Source organism: Molothrus ater, chromosome 1, assembly GCF_012460135.2.
Source record: "Molothrus ater isolate BHLD 08-10-18 breed brown headed cowbird chromosome 1, BPBGC_Mater_1.1, whole genome shotgun sequence".
NCBI classification, from domain to species: domain Eukaryota; kingdom Metazoa; phylum Chordata; class Aves; order Passeriformes; family Icteridae; genus Molothrus; species Molothrus ater.
In genome coordinates, this window is record NC_050478.2 from 45337197 (window position 1) to 45363827 (window position 26631).

General features: G+C 40.0%; 1 protein-coding gene across 5 annotated transcripts in view; it reads right to left on the bottom strand.

Moving 5' to 3' along the window:
* Positions 1–26631, bottom strand: part of TRAK1 (trafficking kinesin protein 1) — a 125928-nt gene that overhangs the window by 41850 nt on the left and 57447 nt on the right. For 3 of the 5 annotated variants that reach the window (XM_036378789.2, XM_036378788.2, XM_054517245.1), the window contains exon 3: positions 23477–23671. Coding sequence is in view for 4 of the 5 variants with exons in the window: in XM_036378788.2 (XP_036234681.2) it covers positions 23477–23671 (195 nt within the window). In the remaining variant the exon portion in view is untranslated. Of the gene's footprint in view, positions 1–13959; positions 14253–23476; positions 23672–26631 lie in introns of those variants that run through there. The other 2 variants (XM_036378790.2, XM_036378791.2) reach the window with 2 other exon arrangements.

Here is a 26631-nt window from a genome sequence, read left to right on the forward strand (position 1 = left end):
ATTCTGTACCTAGCACCAACAATCGCCAATGAGCAGGACTATGGCAACCTCACACCATCCTGATTCAGGTAAATGTATAACCTTCCTAACAGCCAGGCTCATAAAGGATGGTGTTCCCTCAGACAGAATAAAGTCACTCAGCTGGGAGAGTGATAAGGGTTGACTGTATGGATACTCCCTTGGTTACTCCTTCAGAATTTACCATTTAATCTTTAACCTGGCAAGGCAATACCACAGCATTATAACAACAGACATTACCAGCAGCAAAGTAGAATCTGGTCACCAACAGCTTTTATATCTAGAAATTTCCAAAGTTCTGTTGGTGATTGTCAAAACAGATCTTTGTACACTACTCTGCCAGAGTAAAAGGGTTTCAAAGCAGAACTTTCCTTTTATGATCCTCTACATCCAAATAGAAATAAATTTCAGTAGACCACATATAATAAAATCTGTCAGTGAACTACTGTCCATACTACTACTACTTACATACAATACTGTAGAAACACGGAGCTACTAGCTAAAAGGAAGGATTTTCCTTTTGGAAGGAGGGCAAACTTGCAAAAAGGTGTTGCTTTCAATTACTCAGAAATCAAGGCTTGTGGGAAAGAGAAGGTGAAAAGTAAGGGGAGAGTGGAATCCAGAAGCATAATTAAAAAAAAAATTCCAAAAAGTGTCTAAATATCTAGTTATTCAGCCTCCACAGACTGAGTTAACATTTGGCCAATTCCTAGTACAGCAGTTTTTATTTCTTTAGTGATCAAAAAAATCGATCAGCGAAAAAGACAGACTATTTTGAAAAAATATTTAGAGGTGTTATCAGTGAAGTATGCAGTGGAAAAATACCCCCCACACGTCACATATGTAATGGATCCTGTATAGTAGGTTTCTAGCCTGATGGAGTTTCTGATGAGTATGAGAGCCTGGTAATGCTGCTGTAAAGATAAAACAAGAGCAAATGAAGGACAGTGCCTTGTAATGCAAAACCTGCAGTGCCAAATTACTGACCTCTTTTTGCTCACTCACACATCAGTAGTTTTTTGCTTGAGGGTGAGAGGGAGCACTGTGTCTAAGTGCATGGATGCATGCAGGCAACCAAATCAAACATACTTTGCAGTTCTCAGCTTATGGAGAAGGCTGATAGACAACACAGAAAGAAAGAATAATTTTTAAAATTCACGCATTTTGATAAGTGCTTTGAAGCTAATGTCACAGATCCAAAACAGGAAACAAAGAACAGAGAAAGCTCCCTTCACATTATTTTCATGACAGCGCTAAATACATGATACTGGGGACACGTAGTTCAAAGTATTTGGGGTTGTTTTAGAGCCAAACACACAAGTGGACAAACACTACACAGAGCAAACATTTCCTCTGCCTTAAAGTACCTAGCACCATCCTAAAGCCTGCAAATTTATTGGTAACGACATTCCCGTGTTTCCCAAAGTAAGTACAGCTGAAAGGATGTACCCTGCATTTAGTTCTTGTCATCTAATTAACGAGCACTGATTCCCAAGCTGAAGATGCACCAGGACATGGAGGAACACATGCACTTTTCTGGATTGCTCCCTGAAAGTCACCTATTCAACAAGTATGCTACTTAGAGTAAAGGATGTTTGCAGGAACAGGAGACAGCCATAGAAGGAAAGGGGAACAAGAATACCACTATTGGCAGCTTCTGTAATGAGCCATCACCCGCCAAACAAAGGATTCAAATAGAAGGAGGAAAAAACATACATCACCAGTGCCAGTAGTCACAGGTATCCTCAGCTCCTGTTCCCTGCATCCCTCAACACATAGTCCCTCTTCATTTTTGAGACCTATCAACCAAGGATAAACTAATGAAATAAAAGAGCTGCAGCTGCTGAAAAGGAAAGCCCAGCTCTCGCTGTTCCTCTTCACATATATTTCTAACTACTGGGAAACATAAGAGGGCTAACATGCCACTGTAAAGTTTCACTTTTGGGGCAGATAATATTGACCTGTATAATTATAGAGTCTAACAGGGAAGGCTCTAGTGCATGAAGATTTCCCCACTACCAAAATTTACTTCATCAGAAACTCCATCAGGGGAAATTAATACTTTTCACAAACCACTGATCTCTTGCCATTTAAACATCCATGCTTCTTATTGGCAAGGTGGCGGTAGGGGACAGTGATTTTTTTTCCGTAACAGTTCCCTACCCAAAGCCTTTAACTATGGCAAGGCCTGCTATATTCTTGCTCAGTCATGACAAGCCCTGCCTCACAAACAGCTTCTGTCTTGCCCCCTCTGCTCACAGCTCTGTCCAAACATACACCAAAGATACAATGGCAAGGGCATTGCATCCTGAAGGTTGCACATGGACAGAACACACATGGCAAATCTGACTGAGCCGGGCTCCCTGCTGCCACCTGGCACATGGGAGCCATCAAAGACCCTGGCAGACTCAGACTCCTCAGCTCTCGATAGATTCATTCCTCAAAGGCTATTTTTACACTCAAAGGACAAAGCACCCATTAAAAATTACAGTTTCAGTTCCAGAGCCACTGATAGTTATGCTCTGGCACAGGTTACTGTGAGCACTACATCAACTTGAGCCAAGCACATGTGGAATTCTGAAACTGTGCCATATTAGGTATATCACCTTTCAAATAAACTCAGGAAAATTAGACCTGAAATATGCTGTCAGCTGTTACTGATTTTTCACAGTTAAAGATAAATATGGTATCTTCTCCTCCAATACAGAGGTGTTTTTGACAGCCCTGGCTAAGCCAGGGCAGAGGCTTCAGATCTGCTATTGCCTGCCACATTTGAGACAGCCCTAAGATAATACGCACATCTAAAAATTTTAAGATACTACCGTCACCAGAGCTTGAAGAATGTGCTTCTGAGCCACACCTTACTAGAAATCCAAATCCTAATGGAACAGCCCAGCAGTTCCCCCAGCCTCCCCCAGCAGACCCAAAGCAGGGAGCAGGCCAGTCGCTCCAGAAGGCAGACGGGGAGGTCAGCGGTGGCATGACCCAGGTTAAAGGGATAAGGAGTGGTCACAGCGTGCCAGCTGCTTCACAACTGTCAGGTCACACTGCGAGCGAGCTCTGTGCAGGAGTCTGGATGAACATGATGCTATGAGAGATACACACTCAGACAATCCAATAGATTTGTTTTTTGTCTTATTCAAATGCTACAGCATGGCTTACTGTAATCTCAAGGGCACTGTTTGCAAAATAATCTTTTAATATTAAGCTACAGCCACTGATTCTTCTGGAAGAAGAGATTTTATCTTGCTGTTTAAGGCTATGGTTTAAGGAGTGTTTGTTTACTGCCATTTCTCTCATAGGGTACTCAAATAGCTTAGCAAATCCAATATTAAAGCCTTACATACAAACCTTTGTTTTTACTTGAACACAGGTTTGCAAAAAAATCCCCAAAAAACAAGAAACCACAGCTTTTACTTCTTTTCTAAAGCCTCTGCCTGAAACCTCAGGCAGGGAATAATTTCAAAGTACTTCCTTTAAGTAGGACACGAACTTCATCAACTTTTCTAGTGATGAATGAAAAATCAAGTTAAAAGAAATTTCAAAAAGAGCATCAGACATTCTATTAGCATAAACAGATCAAATGTGGTAACTTGGAAAATGCAGACACAAAGTGAAACTAGGAAAATAAGAAAAAAAGTCTCTGGAGAGAACACCTTAATTCTCTTAATTTCCTTAATGCATATATCATTTACAGACATAGCTCAGGATAGCTCTTCTCTTAAAAGTTAAAACTTTTTTTGCAAGATTTATTACTACTAGCCACTGAGTTACTGTCTTGACATTCTCTTCCATTCGTTTTTTTATCAATAAATGTCTAGAATGCAGTCAATGTAACTAATAAATGTGTGAAAGACTTAAATCAGGATCTGGATTGTACATCTAAAATGAAGTTACAAGCCTATCAGTCACACATTGTCAGCTGTCTCCTTTCTGAAATATGTGGTCTTTTCCTATTCCAGTTCTTTGGGAGGGAATGGTTGCGCCAAAGCTTTCAAGAATGGCTCCTCTCTATCTTTTTTGCTCTAGCTTTCACAGATTCCAGAGTTCTGAATGGTCTCCATTGTATTGTATTCTACATTTTCAGTCAGATCCAGAGGGCAGATCCCTCGAATCAGATGCCTGGAGCGTCTGATTTAAGATTTTAATTGTGATCCCAAGACTTTTTTTTTTTATTCAACTGGAGACAGATTCTTCTCCTGCACTTACTAAGTGCTTTAGATAAATAGGACTTTTAAACTACTACATTAGTAAATGGATATGGCTGCCATCATCAGTCCTATGTAGGTAAGAGTCTTTTCCTGTCCCAGCTGCAAAAGCAAGAATCAAAACATAGCTCCCTTTCAGAAACAGCTGACTCAGCAAATCACTAATCAAAGGAAGCTGACAGGTTGTCCTTTCACAGCTCAGGTTCCTTTATGAGGAAAATCTGAGAAGACACTATCAACAGATATCCCTGAGCAAAGTTTCACTGCAGTCAGCCCCAAGGCCAGCTTATCAAATGAAAAGTAAACATAATGCTGTCAGGCAACTTTACAATTCCAAAGGTGCTTTCCACTGTCATCAAGAGAGCTGACTGCAATGCTGCCAGGCATAACGTTAGTTCCATGACAAGCTCCAGAAACAGCACTCAGGGGAGTTACAGCATCTAAACATCGGCACAGAGACAAACCTCACTACAGCAAAATTACTACGGAAATAACAGTCAAGAAGTGAGTACACATCCTGCATATGGAATAGGCCAAACAGTTAAGGAGTCTTAATGATACAGTTTTTATCCTCTTCTTTTCAATAACTATAAATGGTTGAAGTGGAGCATATCCTCTGATTTGTTGTTTCTGGTACCAGATTTGCAGCCAGATATAGCTAAAATGTTTCCTTTGTTCAGGATGAAAAGGCTACATGCCGGTGTTTCCATCTGCTTTACTTACAGAATGGATTGACTCACCCATTCTTCTAGAGAAATACTACCCTTTGCAAGTACTCCCCCGTGCAAAGATACATAGAAATACCATATATAGGTTTGTGCATCTGTATCTCTGCTACACTAGAGTGTGTAGGCGATATGAACACATAGGTGGAGAAGAAAAGGCACCTTTAGAAGACATTTCAAACACATACTGAGCTTTTGAGAGGAAGGCAGTGTAGAAAGACAGGGCTAAATTTATCCCAGATAGAACTCAAATTTTTCTTCCCCCCCTCCAAAATCAACAAGAGCTGCTTCAGACTGTTAGATCTGGATGAAAGGTAAAGTCAGCAGAAAGAACAAGAAGAGCATGATGTATGCCTCAGTAATGATTCAATTGTTAAAATAATAGGAATAAAATACAAAAAAATGTCAGCTGGCCTCTCTTGATAAGCTTCCTCTCCATCCCAATCCCCACTTTTAAATTTTCTTTTTATCAGTATTTTCTTCAGCACCTTTCTTTTTTACATAGACACACAAATTGGAAAACCAGGTGGGATATTTGATTGTGAAGGAGTTTTTACAGGAAAATCCTATGCAATGGCATTCAAAGAGCATGGTTCATTCACCAAGAACTCTGGACACAGGAACTGTTAACCACGAGATGAACAAGGATGTAAATTCACAGCACGTCGCATTTTCTGTGCTAACAATCCTTCAAACCATCCCTACATCGGCTTTACAATAGTTCATTTGGAAGTAACAATTCTCTACCATAAAACTACTACTTCAGAGAACAATTTACAGCACATTAAATAACAGGAATGGGGCATTCAGCTTTTGCTACCTGAAACCCTGAAGAAGGTTACCAGATTGGCTGGAAGCAGCCCTAGGATAGATACCCTCTCTATTCAGCAGGTGCACGGGAGGATTTTCAATGCATGCACATTCCCATTTCCATCTGAATGGGCCAGTTGCCCATTATTTCCAGAAAGTACAACAACATTTTTGAGCTGGTTTTTATATTGAAAATTTAAGTCATAAGACACCACGCTTGGATTATTTCTGTCTATGCGCTTTCAAATTCATGGATAAGCACCAAATTACTGCTCTGTTCTAGAAGGACCTGCTGGGAATGACAACCTAAAATATACAGTTTCATAAGACACACATTTTGTGCATATAAAAAATGCACTACAATTCCAGAGGGAGAAGATTTCCCAATTTCTGTTTCATTATAAAATAGGTATGGCACAGCCTTCATCTGTTGATCATGCCTTTCTTATTTAAAGAAGTATACAAAAATTAAGATTTATCTTATTTAGATATTAGACAAATACTTCATCCAGACATACTGGCTACACATGTAAAACACAGAATTTTGTCTATTTAATCCACAAATATCACTCAAATCACTTGCAGGTTGCCAAGTACTACCATGAAAGATTAAAAACAAAAGGTAAAAAGTACCTTCTTCCAAGATATCAAGGCTCTGCCTGCTAAAAGTGCATTTCCTCTCATTTTCCTTTTCATAGTCATATTCATAACTTTCTTCTTCGTTTACTGACATTGCTGCAATTATCCCAGATAGACATGAAACGATGCCTGAGTCTCACAGGCGACGGGAAGTCATTCCCTCGGAGGCTGTATCTTTGGAGAGAACAGAGCAAGGTCTCCACAAAGCAGGATACCATCTTTCCTCACTCACATGCTCAGCCAGGGAACTCCGGAGAGACTGAGTACTTGTCCTTAGTGCAACAGCTTTGAGTTGTACAGATGGGGTGGAGGAGGGAAGAGACCATCTGTCTATTAATTACTAGAAGGTTTATGTTGCTCCTCAGACCAGCTCTGACAGTAGCCAGTTTTTGCTCAAAAGCCTCACTAACATATTTCAAACAAAGTCAGTGGGCGGAAAGACCCTCCCTGACACTCCTCACATGAACAAGGCTCCCTCTCCTCTGCCCCTGCTCTTTTGAGTGAAGTGGTAGCTTCCCACAAGTGTCTCAACACGGAAGTCTGACCCAGCCTCTGTCTGTCACACCGGGAGAAGGGTGTGCACCACACAGAGTCATAAATCACCTCTCACCTTGCCCAATGCAGCAAGACCTCACTGGAGCTGTGAACAGCCTGAGCCTGTGCACACACAGCCAATCCCACCCAGGAGGGAGATCTTCATACCCAGGGCTATTGTGCAGTACAGTCTGACTGCAGCACCCACCACACACTAGAACCATTAAGTGAAGAATTGGGCTAGGAAAGGAGCTTTTTTATTGCTTATACCAAGGAGAGATTACACTGGTAGAAAGAACTTAAATGACATATCCCATTAGCTGTCAAATATTGTGGTTTTCACATTCATTTTTCTCTTCAGTCTGCTGTGGGATGAGAAATACCTCACAAGTCCACATATGGCACCTGAAGTGAATTTTCAGGGGTTCATGCATCTCTTCTTTGTTCAACAAGAAACAAATCTCCTGTGTTCAGACCTCTTTGTTTCCACCAGGCTGTGTTTGCTAATCTTGACTACACACACAGGACAGGCTAACTTTCTTATTTAATTTTTGCAGCCATAGATACTTAATGTTTGCTAGGTTGCCTCCCTTACTTGCAGTGGCAAGCAGGTGCCCTTTGCTGCTAAAGCATTCCTATCCATGTCACGGGGCAAAGCATTTGCAGGCAAAGTGGGGGCATTGCAAGGCAAAGGCACCTCACCATCCTCAGAGGGGACATAGCAGATAGGAACAGACAGACAACATTACACTACAAGCCAGCAGAACGTAACAGTTTGGGTCATGTAGGAACAATTTCACTATTACCATCTCTCTAGTGGTGAGGCAAACCAGTGGTGGGGTAGTATGAGATGGGAAGCAACTACTTCTACACAATAATGATAAATTATTCTCTTCTGTTTTAAACTCTTGATATTTACATGCAAACAATGCAATAATGATTATATAAATAACACCCAAAGGATATGAAATACATGTAAGTGGTTGCTGAGGGAAGAAACACTGATTACTGAACAAAGATTTTGCCACCCAAAGCAACTTGATCTTTGACTGCCAAAATTTACTGCAATATTCAGCAACAGCAATAACCTCAAGAACTCAGGGGAAAAAATAGGATTGTCTCTTTCTCCCTACATCATTACATTAAAATATGTAATTTTAATAATAATGAGCACTGCTTCTAGTTTCTGATGCTTAGAGCTTTTGTGTCTTCAGTTCTTACCTGTAACAGTGAATCAACTCTTTAAAAAATACTTAAAATCAGACAGTAAGGGTCTTAAATACCTACTTGCCATTCAGTGACCATTTATCACCTTTCAGTAATAGCTAGAAAATGGAAATTGAGAGAGTAACCAAAACCGTAAGTCATATTAAAAGAATGCAGGAAGCACCTTTTAAAGCCTAGGGAAAGAAAAGTCCACCCCTGTCAAACATACTTTGGTTTTAATAATCCTGCCAAGCAGACAACTACAGCTAAGTATCCAGTTTATGAGGGACACACTGAAAGCAGGCATGTTGCTGTTCAAAATACATGACAATATAAGGAGAGTAATTGAATATTCCCACAAGCTGGCTTCTGAACTGTGACTAATATCAACTTGTACCACACAGGAGGACTCTGACGTTCAAAAGCTGAGAGAAAGTGTTGTAATTCCTATTTTGATATCAGCACATGATAAATGCTGGAGCAAATTTATAATGGGTGGAGAAGGAATGTATGCCCCACCCTCACACTATCAACACATTTTTCATATATTTTGCATTACACCCCCTTAGCAGTGCAGGAACATTTACTTGCTAAAGATTACGAGGCAGGTTTCCAACCAACACCAAACAATAAGCAGCTATGGATTAAAAAAAGAAAAAAAAAAAAGCAGCTATGTTGTATTTAATTCTGAAAATATACCATCTAAACTGGAAAGATTCAAAAGAGATTTTTAATATTTCCTGTAAACACATACCCAAGGACTTTGATGGTATACTAGAATGAAGATTCTTTTTAATGTGTTGTCACTGGGAAGTAAATTTGCTGCATTTGCTGCAATCCCCACTCTGAATGAGGAGGCTTTACCTCCCATCAGGAAGCTTGTTAAGGGGGCTGCAGTGCTCCGAACACACTCCCAGTACAACAACTGCACTGAGGTACAGAGAATATTCAGCAGCTCTGCCATGAAACAGGAAACACACAAACCAGGAGCTAGTTTGAAGAAGGGCGAGGCTGGACACAATACAAACAAGCCCTCCTATCCTGACTCATTATTTCCAAGGAACTCCAATGTATTCAAATCATTTTAACTTTCCTTTATCAATAAAAATATCTAACTTCTGCACAATTAACTGTTACTAACAATGCTGCATCTAGAACAAAGAGATTCTCTGTAAGCCAACAAGTCTAAAAACAGCAGATGAAATGGGAGCACTTGGATTTAAATATGCTGATGAAGAAATGTGGTATTTTGGGATGGGCTCTTCAGGGAGGGAGATAAATTGGTTATTGAATGTGTGCTTTCTGTTAATATGTACAGTCAAGCAAAGTTAGTTTGTTCAAACTTTTAGAGGTTTCATGTTTCCCACTCTTTCAAAATCCCACACAAAATATCTTCTGTCACTCAGCCAAAAGGACAGCATGTTACTCTTGCAGAAAGGGAAAGACATTGAATTACTGGGAAAACACTTATCTAGATACTTAGCAGTTGAACAGAATAAAAGCAAAAAATATCTCTATGCTGCAATGTGTGTTGCCTTATGTAGCTTATGTGACTTGAAGAAGAACAGGGAGTCAATGAAGGAGTAAAGAGAAAGAAGTGGCAGGGCAAAAAGCAGAAAACCAGGAAAATGGTATCACAATTCTGTGCATATAAGCAAGGTTCAACTACATTTGTCACGTATAGAGATAAAAGACATGGGAGCACAATGAGATCAACCTGAATGAGCATTTTAGCTGCATACCTATAGAGCAAGGGCTGTTTCAGAAACTGCATGCTAAAGGCATTCATAAGATTCTCCCAGACTTCAGTAGCATACCCAGTGCCAGCATCCACTGAGATTCAGAGTAACACCAGGGTTACTCTGTCCACAGGGATGGACACAAAAGAGGCCAATGTATGAGGGAGATGATGGGTCACCACACTAACATAAGCAAGGCAATAATAAGTAATCACTTGTAAGAGATCAAGTTAACAAGATAACATTGTCTACTATTGTAAAAAGAAAGTTAGTGAGCTTGCTGGTGATTATATCAGTGGAGTGGAAAACAGAATAGAGGAGAGAAGCTCTAAACAATAACTGCAAACATAACAGGTGGTAAAAACATTTCAATGTGAGTGGGAAGAAAATACAGGAAAGGATGCTGGAACAAGATGGAGTGGCTCAGGCAAACTCCATCTGGTCAGAAGGTTCAGCACGTGTAACAAACCAGGCACACCATGGGTCTGGCAAGGGAAAAAAAGGGAAAGACACCATTTCCTCCACAAGAAATTGCAAAAACTCAGGGCCAATGAAAGGAGGAGGAAAGATCCAATTGCACATTCACAAAGTCATCTGGAATTGTAGGCAACTGAACTCATGCATTGTTATAAACTGTTGAGCTAGAAATAAACAAGTAATGGAAGAAACCAAAGAAAAGTAATTTTCTCTAAAATCAGTCTGGATTTCTGTAGAAAGCATTGTTCATTAGAAAAATATTGCACTAAGAGAGAGGCAGGGAACAACCATATTCAGAAAAATTTCTGTGAATATACACTCATCTTTTTGTTTACTTGTTTGGTAGTGTGTGGGGGTTTAGTATAATGCTTTTTTCACCCAAGTTGCACACAAGATTTTTAAGAATGTATTTTTTTTCTATTAAAAAAACCTTAGATGAACCTAGACTTTTATACTGTTATCTTTCGTAATAAGAGTAGAAAAGTTTCAGCTTTTCCTCTTTATCACTGATTCTGTCCAAGTCTGCTATAAAAATAGCTACTTTCCCACTCAAGTACAGGCCCAGCTCTTTCCCCAGTCCACCTACACAATATACTTTGTTAACACCAAGTAAGGTGACAAGTCTCACTCACATTATAAAATATTACACTTGGAAATGTATGTAAAAAGCATAGTGTAGTAGTTATTTATAGAAGTTTCAATTTATTGTAATGTTAGTTAACATCAGTAATTCAAATAGAGTGTGACATTTTATTGTCTATTTCCACCTACTCCTACCAAAAATAAACTCTGTGAAGCACCTTATGTAAAAGAATTAATTAATTATTCCAACCCTGGAAAGTCTTTGTAAAGACTTATAAATTGTAAATTTTGAGCATTTTTTCTTCTGCAAGATATTAAAAAAATACCACTACCAAATGCAAGTTGAAGACATCATTACTGTCAGTCAGTACAGAAATTCATTACATCTGAGGCAACAGTGAGTTGCTGCTTCACCTATTAATTTCAATAATAGCATTAATAGTTTACATCCTGATATAATTTTAGACTGCCTTTTTTTTTTCTTTGAAGAACAAGAAACCATTTGCTGTTAATTATTAAATAAAGGAAACCAAATAAAGTCATAGAAATCTGAGTCCCAGAGGCTCTGACAAACAATGTATGAACCATTTAATCAGAAAAATAATTCTGTACAATATTACCCTGTGAAGATTCCTATTAGTTTTAATGTACCATCCACTATTTTCCAATGTTATATTTATAACAAAGAGTGAACTGGGTGGGATTCAAAAGTGAATGCACACATACATCTGGAGAGTCCACATATGGCAGAGAAATTGGCTCTAACTGTGCCTCAATTTGTCTTAAAATAGATATTCAAAACAGGTCAGCTGAGCTGCAACTGCCTATCTCACTATACTGAATGTAAAAAGAATCTCAGGAAAATTACTCTGGTATCAAAAAACACATGGCAGAAAAATAAAAAGCCAATCAAGAGGCAGGCATCTCTTTTAATATGTCATCTGCTTCAGGTTTTCAGAAAAGCTCTGTTTTCTGCTATAATGATGCCTTTTGTCTGCTACCACAATTACAATAACTTTCTCTGTCAAGGGTAAATGCCAACACTATTTTAAACCCAGTGAACATTCCAGTATCTAAGGCCAAAGACTGTGCCTTCCACTGCATCTCTCAAATCTTCTTCTCTCTCACACACCTGAACTCCAAGAAGCAAAAGAAAGCTAAACCCCATAAAATTCAATGAACCCTGAGACCGCTCTTCACCTGAGAGGCAGAGACAGGACTAACAGCACTGCCCTTCAGCAAGTAAAAATTAATACTTTAATTTAAAAAAATAACAGCAATTTAAAAAAAAATGCAAAAAACCATTATGCCTTACCTGCTGGAGAGATTATTTCCCTATCAGACATTAAACCCTTCTTTCTCTTAGGGAAGAACTTCCCAAATACTTCAAGCAGACTGCCAGAACATACTCCAGCTGACTCTACAGCTCTCAGCTCATGGAAGAAGTATCCTGGGCAGGGGCTCAGCAATGACAGGAAAACCTGTAAGCCCAGAATCCAACCAACCACTACTGTGCACCTGAGGCCCTCATCCCACAAGGTATTTAAATGTTTGCCCAACACCTGTTGCTTATTCCATTACCATGGAACTCCCACAGTTCCTCCACTGCAGCACATAGCTTAAGACAAAATGGATAAGCAGATCAGCTCTTAGCTCAGACATTCAGGCACACCACCCTTCCATATGACACTTTGACCAGACAGAAAAAAAGATCATAAAAATGAACAACTGAAAAAAAAATGCCACCTGTGGGAGCTTTAACCTGGGGAAAGCTACAGCTTCTATGGACCATACAACTGGTCTGTTTCTTAAGCTTCTAAAAGCAGGCCAACTCAGGCTGTTACATCATGCAGATTAATCAGATGCTACACTATTTACTAGGGTTAAACTGAGAGGATAAAGGTTACATAATGGATTCAATCCAACTTAAAGTGGTCAGATCTCTCAAATAAACATGCACCTCTTTCTTTGAACACCTGGACAGAAGTAATCAATTAAACATAATAGAAGTTCAAGAGTAACAAGCTTCTGAAACTGCATTCAGTTCTGAAATGGAGGCACATGACACTCAAAGAACCATAAAAAAAAATCTAATTTTTTCACACTTATCTTGATGCTTCACATTCCTCTCTGGTATTGCAGAGCACTACCATAGAAATATCTCTGTGTATTACATATGTACAGTATCCCCTGGGCCTAAGCTCCTTCCTGATTTCTGTGCTTTGCTTCACTGTGATCTTGGACTTGCCTTGTTTAAGCTAAGCTCTCCAGCCAGAATAAAATTCGTCTAAAACTTCTGCATTCCCAAAGGCTGCATCTTGCTTCAGAGTGCCATCAAAAAGGGATCTTGATTTTTTTCTTCCTGCTGAGAATACAGTTTTAGCAATTTCTTACCCTTTCTTGCGTGCCTTCTATCAGAAGCTGTGAAAATGTTCGGTGTCCTGATACAGAAATAATCACCCTAGCAAACATTACATAATAATTGCAAATAGCACAAAAGATAATGATTGCCAGAGTTTGTAATTCTTCCAATTCAAAAAGTTAACCTGCTCACTTCTAAAAATCTACATTTTTAATGTCTTTTACAGACAAATAACCAGAGAGAAAACATGGACTACCTACTAACACATCAAATATATACATATTACAGGATATTGCTAACGCAGAAAAAACCACAGACTTCAAACTTGAACCAATAATCAATATTACCATCAGTATATTTAAAATCACCTCAATTATTGTAGATACAGTTAGCTTTTCGAATATTCCTTCCCCTGCCCAAAGGCAGCTCATACACAGCATATGTTGCTCTGCCACTCCCTTCAGAGAGGAAAAAGCTATACAGCAGTCTCTTGCAGCACACTCACAAGAGATGCCGAGGTGCAAAAGAGGTGCAGGCATCTCTGCTACACCTGGGTGTTGCCTTTTTCTGAGTATTTCCTTTTTAAAACGATTGAATAATGATGCTCCGGTCTTACAAGCTCCGAATTCTGCAACAAGAGACTAGAAAGAAATATTTACCATCCGTGCATTCTTCATAATACCAGTCCAGTTCATAATAATCTGCTTCAATAAATTTCTGCATAGTCAGTATCCTTCAGTGACATACAGGAGATTTCACTTCGCTGCTAAGGTCAAGTGAAATGCAGCCATGCCTTCCTGCCTTTGCAAAATGCCAGAGCACAAGGCAGCTCACGGGAAGCTGAAAATGAGCTGCACATCTTCACTGAGGCCACAACTAAAATAAAAGAGGGGGGGTGTGGAGGGTGTATTTGGAAGGAAAAAAAAAAAAAAAGAAGAAGGATGCAGAAAGGAAGCAGATAGATGCCCTGGCGGCTCCTCTAATAAAGAAGCTCTGCACAGGAGCCTTGGATGGGTGTTAACAAAATCCTCCTATCAAAAGGCTGATGCGCTGACGCTGGGGACACACACCACCGCCCGGCTGCTTCTAACTCATTCCTTTCCTCTCCAGTCTCCACATCTCTTTCAGGCTAATGTGTTGCCATGGAGACTAGCTGGCTCCAAAAGCGACGCAGAGATGAAGAAAAAGCATTTTGCTGCTTCTGGCTTTACAGGCTAGAAGGAGTCCTCCATACTGGAAACAAAAATCGTTGCTAAGAAAGATGATACAACACATTGCTACTGCTCACAGAACAACAGCATCACACTGCTGCAATTCACTGGGGACACGTGGTACATTAATAATGAAAATCTAGTCCATTACTACTGTCCTCCACACAGTTTGATAAAAGCCTGACTTCCCCATGGAAAATTAAACTATGTTACTCCTTTGTTACACTATTCTGGTCTGATGTAATAGAACCCTTTCTGCATCCTGATGTTGAGAAATGCCAAACGAAAAAAAAACCAAAGAATCAGCAAAATCAGGACAGCAATAAATTTCTCCTTGAAAAAAAAAAGCTAATCTGTTCCTACTTTTTGCCCTCTCCATGAACCACTTCCCCCTCCCTTTTTTTTTTCCCCAAGCATCCAAGTTTCATGAAGACAGGAGGTTAGGCCAATTTTTCCCTACGCTATTCCTAAAAATGCTGAAGGTCATCATCCAGAATAACATCATGTTTGTGTTAAGTGTTTTGGAAAGGGAAGAAAATACCTTTGCAGCCCTCAATAAAATTGTGTTTAAGCTATTAGGAGAGAACCTGTCTGAGGAACAGATGGCATTAAATCATCAAACACCACAATACAAAATCATGTCCGAATATGTGCAGGTACAGATACCAAGTGGACTGACATCCATTTTGTTCAAAACCAGCACATAGTCTTCACCCATTTCTCCCCCTCTTTTAGGAAATGCTAATTTTTTGCAAACACCAGTAGAAGCACTGGGACAGATTAAGTTGTGACTTAATATATCCCAATAGATATATTCCCATTATTCACATTTGTTAAGGTAGGAGGCCATATTGGGTTTGACCAGGGAAGTCTTTGGTGTCAGTCTAGCCAAAGACTCCATCCACAAGAATAGCCATGAGCAGGCAATAGAGAACTGTCCAATATTTCCCACAACTGCCCTCCCAACCTCTAATTTCTTCATCTTCAGAGACAGCCTGAGACAGATACAGCTATTTTTAGCAATTCTTGAATGCCTTACCCTCTCTTGAGCCCACATACATTTTTATCATCTCCAACATTCTCTTGCAAAGTGTTACATCTACTGCTCATTATATACAAACCCCATACCTTTTGCTTTGTAACTCACATTTACTAACCTAATTTGAAGCTTCTAGCTGTGGAAATCTGAATGCTCAGTCCATCTCTCCTTTTCAATCACTCATGATTCTGCAGGTATCTATTAATTCACCCTCATTCATGTCTCTTCTAGGTTGTTATCACTTATTCTACTCCCCAACTGCTACCACTTTGCTTTACTGTAACAGAAATAGGTAATGCCTAGTCAAGCTATGCAGAGGAAAATGCTTTGGTTTCTTGACCATATCAGTATTCAACTTTCCTGGTATAAGAAATTATCACTGCAGTAGCTTTGAGTCTTGCAGAGTTTCAGTTATGCATACACACAAGGAAAAAGCTATACGTGCTATTAAAAGCAATTAAGGCTACACTGTTAAAATACTTCCAGAGAAAAAGAAAGGTTCCTATGGCAACATCAACTCAATTGCTCTGCATATAATCTATTTGTTCCACTTGTATTATTTTTGTCCAAAAGGTAATTTCAGTCTGGCTAATGTTATTAAATAAGCATTTAAAATAGAAAGAATTAACACTAGCTACCACCTTAAATTGCTGCAGGGACAATCTCCTTTTTTTATTTGCTGACATTTTAAACAAAGGAAATCTTCAACATGCTAGAATTTTCTTCTCTCTGTCCTTCCCACAGCACACACAATCCCTTTCAATGAGACAGGATAAAAATAGTTCAAGGTAGGAGCTTAGAGCTTTTTGTTTTATTGATTTTTTTTTTACAGATCTGATTGGAAACATACTGGTGTAATTCAGAAAGGCATTACTTTTCTGAGGAGAAAATCACTTGTGCGGCCAAACGATTTTAGAACTCCTCAAGAGACTTGAAAATATGAAATAAGTGTATTATCTCCCCAGCATGAATTCAGAAACCCTGGGCAGATGGAATACTATATATCTAGGTATCCACTCCCAAGCATCCCTTCAATTACATGAGAAATTGTACCCTATAAAGCTGGAAGGGTTGTCAAGTTGAATGGGAATTTGTGACAAAGCTGAAAAAGCAGCTGCACACTTTCAGAAACTACTTTCAACCTTTGCAGCCCTACTTTTCCTTCCTACAGGGGTGAATCAGATTAATTTTATAGTAAACTCATTAGAACAGTACATTTTCCAGGTGGACTGATTCTACAAACTTTGAACCTCTGTGTATTCCAATCTCCATACTGGAGATTGCAACACTACATTTGGTTGGGGTACTAACTGTGTTACTTACTTAAAAGTTCATATACAATGGGGCAGAAAAAAGACTTAGGGTAATAAGTCTGTGACTATAAGGAAGCTGCGTTTTCCTATTCCAAATCTAAATACAATTATTCACATTTGTTTGGCATTCCCTTTCAGCTGCTAAATTATGTTCTATTTTTTAATGTTTACTTCTAACTAAACAAACCCTTCCCTTTATCTGTTCTCCACAGGGCAAAGCATACAGATTGAAAAAGAATTCTGGCAGCCAACTGTGAACATTCCTTAAGTTTGTGGTTACAAAGGGGTTTCATTAGCAAGAAAAGATGGCTTGAAAAGCTCAAGAGCCTCTCCTTCCTTTTTGCTGAAGTAAATCCATGCTATAGGTCAACATTAAACTGACATGCCCAAATTACCCGGTTGTAAAAACCACACAAATCCATCCCTTTGTTGGAAGAGAATTTTTGACAAAGGTACTTTCACCTACCCCAGCAGCACACTCAAGACCGTAGTGCAGGCACTGCACTGCTAAGGGGCAAAGCAGCAGCAAGTCATCTCTGCTGACAAATAAAGTCTTAAAAGAATGTCATTACATAGCATGCCACTAAAAATCCTGTCTTTTCATGCTTAGTCATTCTCAGCTTTTTTCTCCAAACCTTTACAGTTCTGTAAAGATGCTTTTTAAAACTGAACACTGGAGTTAGATGGAGTATTTCCAAGAAAGCTGCAATGGATTACCTCCCATTTGATTACCTCTGGGTCACATTTCTTCTCTTGGCTACAGGCTCAGGATGGTTGAGATAATTAAACACCATATCACATCATCATCTTCTACAGTCACCAGTACAGTCACCACCACTCAGGATAAAGTTGCCCATCCCATTAACACCGTCTGGAGTCCTTTTTTAACAGAGCAGTAGCTATACAGGCCACCACTATGTAATGCATATTAATCACAGTCAAGTTTTGCCACAATACATACTTTGCAAACTGACAAAGCAGGCATATTTAAAAGCCCAACTGATTTTCAAGGAGGGGCTGTCACACATATTTCTAAACTGTAATAATTTACTGAAGTGAAGAGTAACTGGTGTTTTCACCTTCTAAAAGAACACTGAATAGGAGTCATCCTGTAACTACACATTTATTAAGGACAAAAAACTCTGCAACTTAGGACAGTGAGCTCTTCCAGTGTAGTCTTTTACTTATCAAGAAGTCGTGCTTTACTTGGAAAGAGTAGAACCCAGAGTAAAATCTAGAGCACTGAGGGCATTATTACCAGCAGCTTTCAGAACTGGTATTTAGAAAAATGGGTGCTTCAGATTTGACTGACTCTTCTTCATCAAACCAGGATGACGATCCAGGGCTTCAAAATCATAAAAGTGTTTCCTCCAGATGGGACACAGCTCGTGGCTTCACATCCTAAGGGCACAGTGACCTCACCTGATACAAGAAAAAGACTCTTCTAATTCAGCAGAGGGTCAAACTGCTCTCCCACTGAAACAGAATTATTTAACATAAGACAGGGGCAGTTGGATGAAATTAAAGTACTTAATGACAAAAAGCTATTTTCCACATGAAAGGATTATTTCTCCCTCCCCTCCCTTCAGATAATTACTGAAGAGCACTATTTTTGCATTTGTATGAAATCAAAATTGATGTCTTCAGCAACCTTCCTGCAAAACCAGCTGCCTAGTTCAATTAAGGTATCACTGAGCACACTTAAACACTGTAAGACCATAATAGCAAGAGCCAGACATTTAAGTGAATGCACCCCTATCAACAATTCAGAAAATCAAGAATAAAGCTTTAAAGAAACAAAATTTGCAAACTGTTCACCAGCTGGAAATAATGTACTTTACTATCTCCTCTTTTTTTTTTTTTGTTATATTTTTCATGGAGACAGCAAAAACATTTGTAAAATGAAGTTGAGCTTAATACCATGCTCAATCAGCTAGACAAAAATATTACAGCTGCATGGTTATGACCTATTTTTCTAACAAGGCAAAAAACCCACTGAGAGACATGATTACAGCTTCCTGGGAGAGGAAAGCAATGCATTACACTGAAGGAATATAGAATAAGGGAGCCCAGAATGGGACCAAGCACTCCAGGCATGGCCTGATCAGCATTGAGTACAACTCCCTCAAACTGCTGGCACCAATCTTCCTAATACAGCTCAGGATACCACCAGTCTACTTTTCAGCAGAGGCTTACTTCTGGCTCATGTCCACCTTGGTGTCCACCAGGATGCCCCAGGTCCTTTTCTGCAAGGTTGCATTCCAACAGCTGGACCCCAGCATCTACTGGTGCATGGGGTTGTTCCTCCCAGCTGCAGGACTGCGCACGTCCCTCTGCTGAACAGCACAAGGCTGCTCTTGACTCATGGCTCCAGCCTGTCAAAGTCCTCTGAATGGGAGCACGATCCTTTGGTGTCTCAGCCACGCCTAGATACTGCCTACGTCTCACCCTCCCTGATGCTGCACAGCCTGCTGACTTCCTCTCAACTTCTCCACCTGGTGACAGCTTTTCCACAGCAGCACACCTCCTGCATGAAAGGAGGCCATCTCTCTCTACCTCAGGGTAGGGAGCAGCTCTGGGCACTTCCAGCAACCTGACTGTTGCAGGGCTGCCTTCCCAATCTGAAGCTCTGTCTGGGCTAAAGTCTCTGCTCTGAGAGACAGGTACTCCAAAACCTGGAGAATGCACCCTGTGGCACACTGCCACCACATCTGAAGACCTAGGTTATTCTGAACTCAGATGAAGATCCCTTCTTTGCACCTTTCCAAAGAAACTACTACATCTGTTGGCTGTGTCTGGCCATCCCTAATGAACAGCAGCTCCAAAAAGGCTAGGGATACCCTTGGGTGAAGAGCAGCTGACAGCTTCTCAGAAGCCACTAGGACTTCCTGAGGCCCACATGCCTGTGGCTCACCTTACCTTCACCTTACACACAGCAGCAGGCTTCCTGTTTCTCAGAGTTCCCAGATGGGCCCTAAGCCTCCCTAAGTGGCCAAGGAAAAACTCAGACTGCTGTGCCTGCCCACTGCCTCTGGTAGCTCTGCTCACAGAGAGCTGTGCTCTAGGCCTGGCTCTCACACAGACCTCCCCACAGCCCTCAGCTAAAAGTGAGCTTGACTGCCCCTAATCTGGGGGCAGGGAGAGGAATGTCATTTTGCTGTATCATACTTTCATTAGGCTTACTTAAACTACACTCTGCCTCAACCAGACTGGTCAGATGACATTGAATTTATGTGATTATGCTTTAGGATAAGATCAGTTTTATTTCATTCATTTGGCAAAAACTGGCTCAGCCTTCCATCTGAAGAAAATAATATCAAGATGTGCTTTGGAGTTCCAGAATGTAAAAGAACAGTTGCAGGCCTAATACTATTCAGTTCCTCCCAACTGCCTTCTTACCCAATGGAAAACTAAATTTTAAGAACTAATTCTCTACATTACCTATCCTGTGTTATAGCTTAAATCCCCACAAAAAGCACTGAATAAATTAAAATGCTTGTATATATGACTGTTCATTTCTCTACCAGTATCTTCAAAAATTAAAAATGAGAGCTAAGTAGCCTTATGTCCACCCTCTTGTGTTACATGGCCCAGAAGATTCTTACTGATTTCTGAGCCTTTGTGGTTGTGAATTGGACTGAGAAACTCAAAAAAGCCACAGGAAGGCAGAAAAATCTTCTCTAACAAGCCACAACAGTATGCCTAAGAGTCATTGCTGATTCTTCTGCTATATGGATCAACACAATGTGAAACTCATCACATTTCCACCAACAGGTTATAAATCACTATCAACCTCAACATGCAAGGAAATTTCCATAAGTCATTTGAAAAATCAAACTTTCAAAGAGACAAGCTACAGTAGTTGTGAACACCCTCATCGAGGTTTTTGAAACAAACTAAACAGGTACAAGAGGACTAGCTTAATTGCAGCACTGAAAATTGTGCAAGAAGTCACACCCTGGAACACTCCCCAAAGTGGTGGTGACATAATTCACAGAACCTTTCTGCCAACTTACTTAAAACATTTTTTTTACTTTCATAGTTCATTGTGCCATAAACCAATGTTTGCAATCAATGCAATAAATTTGAAACATGCAAATTTATTATGTTCTTGCACTCTCACGTATAGATGGAGTCTGTGACTTGTTCAGAGTAACTGAACAAGGGTAAAGTCAGATGTCAGTTGCCATGATATCAGTCTAAGGCTAGACCCAAATTTGCTTAAACTTCCTGAACTACTATCTGTACACAAGTGCCTGTCTGTAAGCAGTAAGAAATAAACATTTCTTTATCGAAAATCTCTTTGCTTGCTTCCTCTTTTTTAAGCAGTTATTTCCTAATAAAAGCATAAAATATACACTGTGACAGGAATTATACTCAGGCTTTTTTTCAATCAAGCCACTTGATTGGAAGAAATCTACAACCACAGCAACAGGGTGAAGTTGCAGTCATTATGCTTGAAAGCTAAAAGCTAGATAAAATTGTTAAGTATTCAGAGTTTCAGGCAGCTATGATATCCAATTTCTCTGCTGTTCACAGCTTCCTTTTCAGAGAGTAATAGAAGGGTTTGGGTTGGAAAAGACCTTTAGAAGTCACCTAGTTCCAAACACCCTGCCATAGGCAAGGAATCTTCAACTAGACTGGGTTGCTCAAAGCCTCATTCAACCTCACCTTGACAATTTCTAGGGATGGGACATCCACAATTTCTTTGGGCAAGCTGTTCCAGTGCCTCACCACCCTCACAGTAAAGACTTTCTTTCATATAACTAATTTAAACTGACACTCTTTCAGTTTAAAGTCATCATTCCTTGTCCTATCACTACAGGGCCTGCTTAAAAGTCTCTCTCTTGTTTTCCTGTATCCCTCCTTAGGTACTGAAAGGTGCTCTGAAGTCTCCCCAAAGCCTTCTCTTCTCTAGGCTGAACAGCTCCAACCCTGTTGGCCTGTCTTCAGAGCAGAGGTGCTCCAGCCCTTTGATCATTTTTCTGCCCCTCTGAACGAGCTCCAACAGGTCCATGTCCTTCTTACATTGGAGGCCCCAGAGCTGGACACATACTCCAGGTGGGAGTCTCACAAGGACAGAGTAGATGGGAAGAATCACTGCCCTTGATCTTGACCTCCCTGGACCTGTTGATTATGTTTCTTTCGATGCAGCCCAGGATACATTTGGCTCTCTTGGCTACAAGTGTACATTTCTGGATCAGGTTGAGCTGTCAGCCAACACTCCCAAATCCTTTCCTTAGGGCTGCTCACAATTCATCCTCCGCACAGGTTGTACTTTGTATCCATCCCCAGCAGTCACACACCTACCATCATCTCAGTTGGTAGAAGGATGCTGCCATGGGGATTTTTGAGTTCCTTGTCCCACTAGCAAAATATTTTCCCATGGTTATTGCAACAGTCCACCCACATAGACAAATATTACTTGTGAGACAGGCCTAATCAGGTTAACTAAAGACCTTGGAAACCTTATGTTTCAAAATATTTATTTAACCCAGCTTCTGCCATCACTGTAACAGCACTAATAGGCTGCTACAAAACCAGCAGTAGTACACTAGATTCCACAGATCAGCTTCAGCTTGTCTCCCCACCCTTCCCAGTATTTTTGTGTGATTGGGGGTAGGTGGAAAGCATATATAAGTTTTTTACTAAAATACCTTGAGCCCTTAATTGAAGCATGAACATCAGAAACTCAGTTCTTCATATTATTCATGCTTTTCTTTACTAGCTATGCTCCTTACAAAGAGACTGTTCAATTGCTTCAAAATGCAATGAAGCCCAGGTTTGTGCTGAGCCCTGTAACTCATCTCTCCTGAAGCTCTACAGTTCCTCAGTAGGTCTACTTAAATCTAGTGACTACTATAACCCATGTAAATCCACTGCTATTGCTTTACCATAGCAGTCATGGAGATGAATCACAAAAGTCTTCTCTAATTGCACATCTAAGTCAATATCCACAGTGGTAGAAACCAGAGACATAAGTCCATTCCATGATAAAGTATCTACAGGCTCAAACAAAGGAATGAATAACAACAAAGGTCACAACTGTACTCATGTTCCCTCTAGGCACAAATATTTTTTGTCTGATAGTATGAATATGAACAGAAGAAAGAACGAAGGGACAAACCATCTCAACCAAATGGTCAGAGTTTGGTTCTTCAAAAGGCTTTTCTAGAAGCTTAAGTTGCAGCAAAATGATTTCATGTCATTCTGTGATGCTGGCACATAATGCCACCAGACAACAGTACAACATGTCAGAGAACACAGTCAAAAAAAGTGGATATGGAAAGAGGTCTAAGCTTTCTAAACTGCATAGATACAGAAACTTCAGTCTTTTTGACAGAGATCACAAGCAAAAAGAAGTATTTCAGTTTCTCCAGTATTTGATAATGTGGAAAGGTGCATGCACAAATCACAAATGCAATGGCTGTTCTTGATTAAATGCTCCCTTCATTTTCTGTCTACAACAATCTTGGAGACCAAAGCAGTAAATCACAAACAGTTCTCGTGCTCTCCACAGTTTTCAAAGAATTGCACAGATACTTCAAAGAAGGCAACAAAAATAGCCCTATTTTATTTGTTTCTCAGTACAATTTCTGAGTTTTTGACTTACGGAAGTATTTCAAGGTCTCTTCTATTTGCTCAGTTGTTAAGTCAATATTCGCATCAGGGGAAATGAGAGGTGTGTGAAGCCAGTCGTCGTGGTCATAACCGTAGATTGTATCTGCTCTTAACTTATAATGAGGCAGCTGCTCTTCCAGGAGACTGATGATTTCAACTTCAGGAAGATTGGTACTATTGCACACATCTGTTAAGGGAAAGGGAACAATCTCTATTAGTTACCTTGAGTACTATACATACAAGCTTTCAAAAACTTCAGTTTGTTTTGATATCAACAAGATTTTGCTGCATGTAAAGAACAGCTCAATACGAATAAGTTTAGAAGATATGCCTAAAACACATTATCCCAAAATATCATATTTACTAGTAATAAAAGGGCATGCTCTCTTAGTGACAAAAAGCCTCACCTCTAGAAGCAGGGGCATTTATTGAAGACTAAGTGGGGTAGGGCGGGGAATAGAGAGCCAGTTTCAACTGGAGTATGAAGAAAGCATTAGTGCACAGAGGAATGTACATTTTTGATGTTCTATTTCACAGATAATTTTTAGCTTGCAAGCCTTACATATCTCCTTAACTTGATCTTGGACTACAATTTAGTACCACTTTATTTTTTTGCCTTTGCTGCTAGCAGATTTCTCTCAAGAAACAGAAATCCAGGGCTGCAATAGCAAACTGTCACAGTTCACACCTAAGACATACTGGTAAGGATGATTACAGAACTTCCAGGGCACCTTTTGACACTATCTTGACTTGCATTCTGTGCTGCGGCCCCTCATGCTCACAAACATATCGAGTTTGCATACAGTTCTAAAAATGGATACTAACAGCCAACAACAACTGCAAAAATGTAACAAATTAAATTAGAGTTTTAAATTTAGGCCAAGAGGTAGCTGAGAAGTTTTAACACAAAAAAACCCAATTGAAGATAGAAACTTTTTTACCTTGAGGACGATCAAATAGGGGCACAGGGAGACTAGAAGTCAAGTAAACAACATCATGAGCATTTACTCTAAAAGACCTGCCTTTAGTAGCAGTCAGAATAGATTATCTCCTGAGGCACCTTCGTGTTGTATTATATTGTATTGAAAAATTTTGAGAGAGTGTCAACACGCAAAACAGTCACGATACTTCTAAATATATGTTTAATTATCATATACCATTAAATACAAGGTCATGCTAAATATTTATTAAGAAACTGACCAACCCGGGGTATGTTTTCAGTAAATACTTAGTGCATCAATCTGCACATTTTCCATTTCCACACCAGTACGAAGAGAAAACACCACCGTCCAGCACAACCCCTACCCCCACACACAAAGTAAGGAAGAGCTATCTAAGCCTTTTTTGGAAGAGCAATACACCAGAGCTCCCACTTTAACCAGTGTCATAGCTCTTGCAACTCTTGCTAAGACTCACTCAAGAGTAAACAGCAAAGACTGTCAAGACCCTGAGTACTGCCATGTACCTTTACACTGCCATGACCAGGCTCATCATGGTCCCCAGCCAGCACATTTTGCCAGGAGTCCCATGTACACCCCAGCCCCTGGTCCTGCCCTGTGCAGTGCTGTGAGCAGGCCTGTGCCCAGCTCTGCTCCCTGCTGACACTGACTCATTGTCCAGGCTTCCTGGATTGCTGGCATTTGTCTGATGATCGACCCCTGGGGAGTCAATTTGAACTGTTGCTGCCAGGACCCTTGTTCTGCTTGGGAACAAAGGGACTGGGCTGTGCCAACAAGGATTGTGCCCTTCCCATCCTCTCAGCTGCCCATAAGGCAGCCCTGCTCTTGCTGCTTCCTGATGAAGGCACCAATTTTTGTAAGAGAAACTTATTCTTGCTGGATTGAGGTAGACCTGCAATTCCACCACAACTTAGTGGAGCTCCCCTCTGTCAAAGAAAGGGAGGAAGGAGAGAACAGGGAAGTAACACATACTTCTCTATACATCATTAATTACCTGGTTTTTACCTTTCTAAGCCAGAAATTACATTGCCAAAAGCATCCCAAGCACTAAAAATTGCAAGAACATTACTATTCTATCAGACAACAGGGCAGACAATACCAAGATGAACTCATACTGTCAATCTCCTGCCTACATACTTCACAAAGCCCTGATAACTAGAACTATAACCCACTTGGGAAAGTTGCATTGTACTTTATGGTTCAAGGAGTCTGCTATTACCTATCAGGAGCTATTCTCCTCTGCCTTCATCCACACTGCTCTGCTAGCTGTTGTGCATATGTGAGTGTCTTCCAAGCCTCCCTGCACTTAGATGCCCACAAGCGCATCTGTTTTTATAGAGCTCTGTGCAACGCGAGAATCACGCATAATTTTAAGAGGTCCTTGCAACCTTCTCAGAGGGATTACTGGCTTACACAGAGAAACAAGATCTGCTCCCCATGCTTTGAAAGATGACAGCCAGCCTGTAACTACAGACTTTCTTTTTCCCTGGCTATCTTTTTAATGGTTGACAGCATCATCTCAGTGCCTGCGACCATCTGAGTGCAAAAAGACAACTGATCTTCTGAAAAACACCTGCTGACATCTACTAGACAATCAAAAATCTCTCTGTGTACATGTATACATAAAATAATTTTCTTTTCTACATCTATCTTTGGATTACCTAATTGCTCTCAATCTCAAGAAAATAGATAATAATGTTTTCATTGGGGTTGTTTTGGAAGAGTTTTCCTGGCCGAAATGTTTGTTTTTCTCTTCAGAAAATTGCAAGAATCTACACAGCCCAAGATGATGGTCTTGGGAACAAAGAAATAATAACTGAAAAGTTCAAACTTTTAGTGTCTTTCTCTTTTTTATTAGGATTCCAAAAGAAACAGACTTTATAGATGAGATGAGAAAGTTTCAGTTGTACAGATAAGTAAATTGGCTTGTTTTATCCCAAAAACTAGTGAAAACTGAATGCAAAGGAAGTGCCCAATAAAATGTGAGGAGAAAAAAAGACCCCTCATTCATGCACACACAGAAAAAAACCCCATACAGCTTTATTATGGAAAAGAAATTTACTAGAATATGAAGGCCAGGCAGTAAAGAAATAAGAATTATCATGGAAAACAAGTCAACCAAGAAAATTCTTCTACTCTACCATATAATAAATCCTGAGCATTTCTAAGCAATTCAAAAGGCTAATAA